The 6,656-nt window shown below is 42.9% G+C and overlaps 1 protein-coding gene across 1 annotated transcript; it reads right to left on the minus strand.

The window, feature by feature from the left end:
- Positions 1-601: 601 nt before the first annotated feature.
- Positions 602-1,355, minus strand: LOC102997188 (glycine cleavage system H protein, mitochondrial-like). The gene has a single exon (XM_057538499.1). The coding sequence runs from the start codon at positions 1,353-1,355 to the stop codon at positions 834-836; it is 522 nt and encodes a 173-aa protein (XP_057394482.1). The 3' UTR covers positions 602-833.
- Positions 1,356-6,656: the final 5,301 nt, after the last annotated feature.

Genomic DNA, 6,656 nt, shown 5'->3' on the forward strand with positions numbered 1-6,656 from the left:
TTAGCAGGCAGATTCTCAACCACTGCGCCACCAGGGAAGCCCAGTAAATGGCTTTTTTTATGTTGAGCTATGTTCCCTCTATACCCATTTTGGTGAGAGTTTTTATCATGAATGGATGCTGAATTTTGTCAAATGCTTTTTCTGCATCTATTGAGCTGATTATGTGGTTTTCGTCTTTCTTTTTGTTAATGTGCTGTATCACATTGACTGAGTTGCATATGTTGAACCATCCTTGTGATCCTGGAATGAATCCAACTTGATCATGGTGTGTGATCCTTTTTTTTTTTTTTTAAGAAGTTGAATATTTTATTATTAAACTGTTTCTTATTTTCCTGCAAGGCTGTTGCTTCACTGTATAAAAATAGCACCAGCAAACACAGTATATTGCAAAATTAAGATAGTAATGTTCTTCACTGGACACTATACAACTAACAAACTTTTCTCCACTGTCATTTCTTTCCAGTGGCAAGTTCATTGAGTATTTTGACCCAATTCCAGGGATGGCTGTAAGCAAGTTACAATATTATATAAGGTTAAAATAGCAATGTTATCCTTGAATTACATAATTTTTATAACTAGTTTTACCACAGATAATTTCAGGAATTCTGAGTATTATAACTGGAGACTAGCCTAAAAATCACAGGGTGTTGTGAAAAAGATGCATAGTGTTTATCTGAAATCATTAGGAAGTTAAGGGGTATTTTCTTCAGGCAACATTGTTTCAAGTAGTTTCTTTTGCTAAAAGTTGCTTTTTAAAAATCTATCCACCACTAATTTAAGACAACTATGCTAGATTAAGTTGTTTCAAACTAGTTTATTTAGGGGTTCCATTTTCACTCCTCAATAGATTTTATGTATTTCTCATATGCTTCTTCACTCATTAGTTCATCTAGTTCTGAAGGGTTCCTGAGTGTCATCTTGATCAGCCAACCATCTTCATAACAAGATTTGTTGACAAGTCCTGGATTTTCTGCTAGAGCTTCATTAATTTCAGTTACTTCTCCTGATAGAGGAGAATAGAGTTCACTAGCAGCTTTCACACTTTCCAAAGCACCAAATTCCTCTTGTTTGTTCAATTTTGTCCCAACTTCAGGCAGACTACAGTAAACAACATCTCCCAAAGCTTCCTGTGCAAAATTGCTGATTCCCACTGTTCCAACACCGTTTTCTGTTGTTACCCATTCATGTTTGTCTGTGAATTTACGACCGGACAGCAGAGCGGGGCCGGTGCGCAGCGCCCAGACGGCGCCCGCCCGCAGTCCCCAGGGACGCGGCGGGCAGGGCGCGTTGGGCGCAGAGATGGCGCGCAGGCTGCAGACCGCGGCCCGCACGCTGTGCGCCACTTGCAGCGCCATGTTCGCAGGGGTGCAAAGGGTCTCCGCCTGTGTGATCCTTTTTATGTATTGTTGGATTCGTTTTGCTAATATTTGTGAGGAGTTTTGCATCTGTATTCATCAAAGATATTGGCCTGTAATTTTCTTTTTTTGTAGTGTCTTTGTCTGGTTTTGGTATCAGGGTAATAGTATCTTCATAGAATGAATTTGGGAGTGTTCCCTCCTCTTCAATTTTTTGGACTAGTTTAAGAAGGATAGGTATAAGTCATTCTTTGTATGTTTGGTAGAATTCTTCAATGAAGCTGTCTGGTCCTGAACTTTTATTTGCAGGGTATTAATCATATTGTTAAGCGTTTTTCTATCCTTCTACGTATAAATTTCTTTATAAATTTCAATGTCTTTTTTTAATGTCAAACTCTACTAATGTAAGTATTTTCATATTTGATTTCTCTTAATTTGTATTTGTTTTATATGTTTCCCCTTCCTTTACATTAATCTTTTTGTTTCATTTTGTGCTTCATTTAAATAATATAAAATTGAATTTTAATCCAATTTGTGAATCTTAATTTTTAATAAGGGAGTAGATTCCATTTTTATTTATCATGATCACTAATACATTTGTTTTATTATTCATGTCATATTTTTCTATGCAATTTTAATGTTTCCTTATTTTTTATGTGCGTTATGATTTTTAAATTTATTTTTCTCTTTTGAGTATTTGATTTTATCTTCTTTGTTTCTTTGGAAGGCCTACATATTCCTTTTGATGCTGGTAACTATGACTTCTTTTTTTTTTTTTAGCCGCACTGCACAGCTGTGGGATCTTAGTTCCCTGACCAGGGAGTGAACCCCAGCCCTTGGCAGTGAGAGCATGGAGTTCTAACCGCTGGACCACCAGGGAGTTCCCTGGTAACTATGACTTTTAAGTTTTTCAAAAGCATTCTGTGGGTCTGTGGAAGGTCACGTACATAGTATTTTATTTTATTTTTATAATTTATTTTATTTTTATTTATTTTTGGCTGTGTTGGGTCTTCGTTGCTGTGCATGGGGCTTTCTCTAGTTGCGGTGAGTGGGGGCTACTCTTCGTTGCAGTGCACGGGCTACTCATTGCGGTGGCTTCTCTTGTTGCGGAGCACGGGCTCTAGGTGTGCGGGCTTCAGTAGTTGTGGCTTGCGGGGTCTAGAGCGTAAGCTCAGTAGTTGTGACGCATGGGCTTAGATGCTCCGCGGCATGTGGGATCTTCCCAGACCGGGGCTCGAACCCGTGTCCCCTGCATTGGCAGGTGGATTCTTAACCACTGCGCCACCAGGGAAGCCCCATAGTATTTTAGTAGCAAGAAAGTTGTCCGTTACTGTTAGGGTCACTTCAGAAGGACTCTGGAGGCAACTTAAAGAAGTTCCCACTAGCCACAGTTGGGATAATTTGAACATCAATAAAAATAACTGCATTGGGGAATTCCCTGGCGGTCCAGTGATTAGGACTGCAAGCTTTCACTGCTGGGCCCAAGTTCAATCCCTGGTCAGGGAACTAAGATCCCGCAAGCCGCACAGCGCAGCCCCCCCCCAAAAAAATTGCAGTGGGTCGAAACACATTGACTATGTTTGAATCATGAGTTTATAATACTACCAAACAAAGTTATTTTTTGCCTTAAAAAAAAACCTGATTAAGGTAGCAGACTTTCAAAATGGTGGGGTAAGGAGGTTGGGAGATACTCTCCCCAGTGAAATAACCATTTAACTAGTGAAAATTATTCTAAAAACCCAATCATTTAAAGTCTCTGGAATTTGTTCTAAGGACATACAGTGAATAGAGAAACATGTATTCAAGAAAATCTACTACAAACCTTAGTAAGAACCATGGGAGTCTGTGGCATTTGAGCCAAGAACTGCTTTCCATCCCCAGCTCAGTGTGATGGAAGCTCTATTCTTGGAAAATGCAGTCAGAAAGGTGCGGCCCCGTTTCCTCACAGCTCCCAGTCTAGAGCTATGGTTTCACTCCGGGAAGGGCAGGCCATTACCATCTCTCGTCACAGCCAGCTCTGTGTTGCAGAAGGTATATCCAGGCAGGTGCAGGGCAGAGGGTTGGAGCTCTCTCCCCCTGCCCAGCCTCCACTGTAGGACAGAAGTTCTACTACACGTGCGGGAGGCTGTGTAGTACTGGGCCGTGATCACTCCTGCTCCAGCTTGCTCACAGGGCAAAGGTTCCATAACAGGAGGAGCAAGATGAGAAGACCACGGGCTACAATCCCTGCCCACTTACCCTCTTCTAGAGCAGATGTGTCACTCTGAGAGAAGTGGGCCACCATCCTCCCCTCCCCCCAGCTCAGGTATAGTAGTGTAGAGGTCCCCTTAGAACTTAGACCTGTGCCTGCCACACAGGGTGTGTTTAATATCTGTTCCGTATTATTGTGAAAGACAATTTGGCAGAGCACGCAAATCTTTGGTTACAATCTTTTTCTCCACAAAGTCTAGCTGTTGCTCCATTTTCTTCTGAAAGCTGATGTTGCAGAGAAGCCTGAAACCAAACTGGTGTTGTTGCCTTATAGCAGAGTGGTTAAGAGCTCTGGTCAGACTGCCTCGGTTTGTGTCCTGGCTCTTCAACTTACCCTGGATGTGCGACCTTGGGCAAGTTACTCGACCTCTCTAATCCTTACTGTCGTCATCTGTAAAGTGGGGCAGCTCCTAGACCTCCCTGTCGTGGACCCGTTGGATTTGTTAGCCAAACCATCCTTCCTCTCTTTTATTTGTCTATTTTTTCTCACTCTAACCTGTTAGTTCTGGGACTTCTAATCAGAGTGCCCTCAGCCCCTGGCCAAGTATCTTCCTCCCTCCTCTTGGCCACCGTGGTGGATCCAAGGGCAAGCACAGAACATAAAGACAACCGGTGTCCTTCTGTGGTGAAACCAGAAGAGGGACCCTGCCTTTCTTCTGGGGTAACTGAGCTGGGACAACGTGAGCCCGCAGCTGCGTGTGCCGCTCTGGGGGAAGCCTGCCTGCTCCCACGCGGAATGAGAGAGCTGAGGCAGCTGGAGAGCACAGGGGTCCTGACAAGATCGTCCGAGTTTCTGAACCCAGTCCCCTTAAAGGCCAGCACCGCCACTTTACTGGAACGCTATGAGGGTTAAACGAGAGCGTTCACGGAAAGCACCAAGTGGCGTGTGGAACTCAAGGTAAGCCCTCAATTAATGATGCCTTGTTTTCTCCTGCCGTAATGATCGCAGGGTTTTTTCCCCCTTGTTGAAAGTTGTCGCCAAATGTGTCTGTGTGTAGGTAGTTCATTTTCCCTGAAGCGTGGCAAGTTCTTGCAGTCTGCAGATACAGATCTTCCTCAAGCTTAGGAAGCCCTTTTTCTCAAAGATCTTTCATTGCATGTCTTGGCTGGGAACAGCGAGTACCTGGGTGCTGGTGCTCCCTCTCTGTTCTCCGTATCCATCGACGGTCTCTCTCGTCGTTCTCTCCTCCACCTGTGCCTGATGAGTTCCTGGGGGCGTGCACGTGGGTGACAGTGTGAATCCCAATAGCGCTTGACTCCTTCCTTGTTCTACCCCCAACCCTCCTGGGCCACAGAAGGCCTGGGAGGACGAAGCCCCTGGCTGCCATGAGGCAGCCCCTTTATCCGGAGGGGTCCCGGGGGGATGGGCTTCGGCCATTTCCCGGGCCAGGGCCTCTGTCTTTCTAGCAGCAGTGCTGGCAGGTACCTGCCATACACGAGTTCTCAGTGACAGACTTCAGGCAGAGTCGGGGGAAGAGCGGCAGCTCTGCAGGATCCCACAGACCACTGCTGCACAGGCCTAGCCTGGGCGCTCAGAGGAAATGCAGAATCTCAGGCCCCATTCAGGACCCACTGCATCCCAAGGAGCGTTTCTCACAACATCCCCAGGCGATTTGTGTGCCCGTTAACCTTTGAGAAGCTCTGCTCCAGAGCACAGGCCACTTTAACCCTTTTGTTCATAATCCTTTTTTTTTTTTTTTTTGATCTACTCACAAAGTCATTCTTTACAGCAAAAACCTTCCCAGACTTTATCACCAGACCAGATCATGTCATGTCCTCTTTATTGCTTACTTCAGCTTCATGTGAATTTTCCCTTAATGTAATGTTATTATCATAAAGTGGGGGCTCCATTGCCAGAGACTAGGAGTCTTACATGCACAGTCCACACTTCACTGAAACTTTAACTTTACTAGGTCAGATTCCTGCTGTGTCCTTGGCTCGCCTCACCTTTTGGAGAATTACGAAACTTTCCACATTTCTGCCAGATGCTTCTTCCCGTTTTGTTCTCAATTTGGGCTGTTTGTTTCTATTTGCTTGATGTCTGTATGCAAAAAACAATCAAAAAACATTTGTGGTTCATGTAAACACAGAGCACAATTCAAATTTGTTCCATATGAGATTCTCTAAAGAAGAATTCTTATGTCTGTAGTTGGTGAGAATATTTTTGCTTTAAACTTAAGGTTGAATGATCATTTCTTTTAGCATATTTATTTAATGTATTTCGGGGTGAAAAGTCATTATGTCATTAAAAAGGAGTCTTTGTTCAAAATGTGGAAGGTTTTTCAAGAGCTGCTTTAACAAACATTGCTAGCTGAAAGGTCATCCTGTAAGATAGTTATGTTCTTGGCAAACATTTAAAAGCATTAGCACATCAAGAGTTGGCGAAGGAATGGGGAACTGGGAATTCTCTTCTGCTGGAGGGAATGTATATTAGTACAGTCATTTTGGAAAGTAATATTGAAAATGTACCATATCCAGCAATTTTACTTGTTTATACTCCAAGAGAAAGTCTTATAAATGTGAGCAAAGAGGCATTTACCAGGATGTACTAGTATTTCTTAAAGCACTGTTGGTGTGTGGGCTTGGTTAAATTGCAGATTCCTCAGCCCTATACTGTACCTACTAAAAATCAGAATTTCTAGGAATTGAGGCCCAGGAATTTGCATCTTTAGCAAGGTGTTGTTCCCTTCTAAATTTGAAAAACATTGCTGTTTTCCTAATGTTGTTCTAATTTTATTTATTTTATTGCTTAGTTATGCTAACTGTTTTGAAAATAAGTGGTGTTATATGGTCCACAGAAAAGTGAGAAAGGAAGCAACTAATATCTGTAATGCTCGCCTTACTCCAAAGATTCTTTGACATTTGAAGATAATCTTTTCTTTGTATGTTTATTTGTGTTTGTTTTTTAAACTTGCTATGGAAAATTTCAAATATATACACAAAGAGAATAATGCATCAAGCCCCCATGTGCCCATCCTACAGCATCAACAACTGTCTGCTCAAGGGCAATCTTCTTTCATTTATATCCCCCACCCACTTAACCCTCAACCT

Source organism: Balaenoptera acutorostrata, chromosome X (assembly GCF_949987535.1).
Source record: "Balaenoptera acutorostrata chromosome X, mBalAcu1.1, whole genome shotgun sequence".
Lineage (NCBI taxonomy): Eukaryota > Metazoa > Chordata > Mammalia > Artiodactyla > Balaenopteridae > Balaenoptera > Balaenoptera acutorostrata.

Bases quoted from the DNA above. Each gene is read 5' to 3' on its own strand.
- LOC102997188 (XM_057538499.1), bottom strand. From the start codon at position 1,355: ATGGCGCTGCAAGTGGCGCACAGCGTGCGGGCCGCGGTCTGCAGCCTG.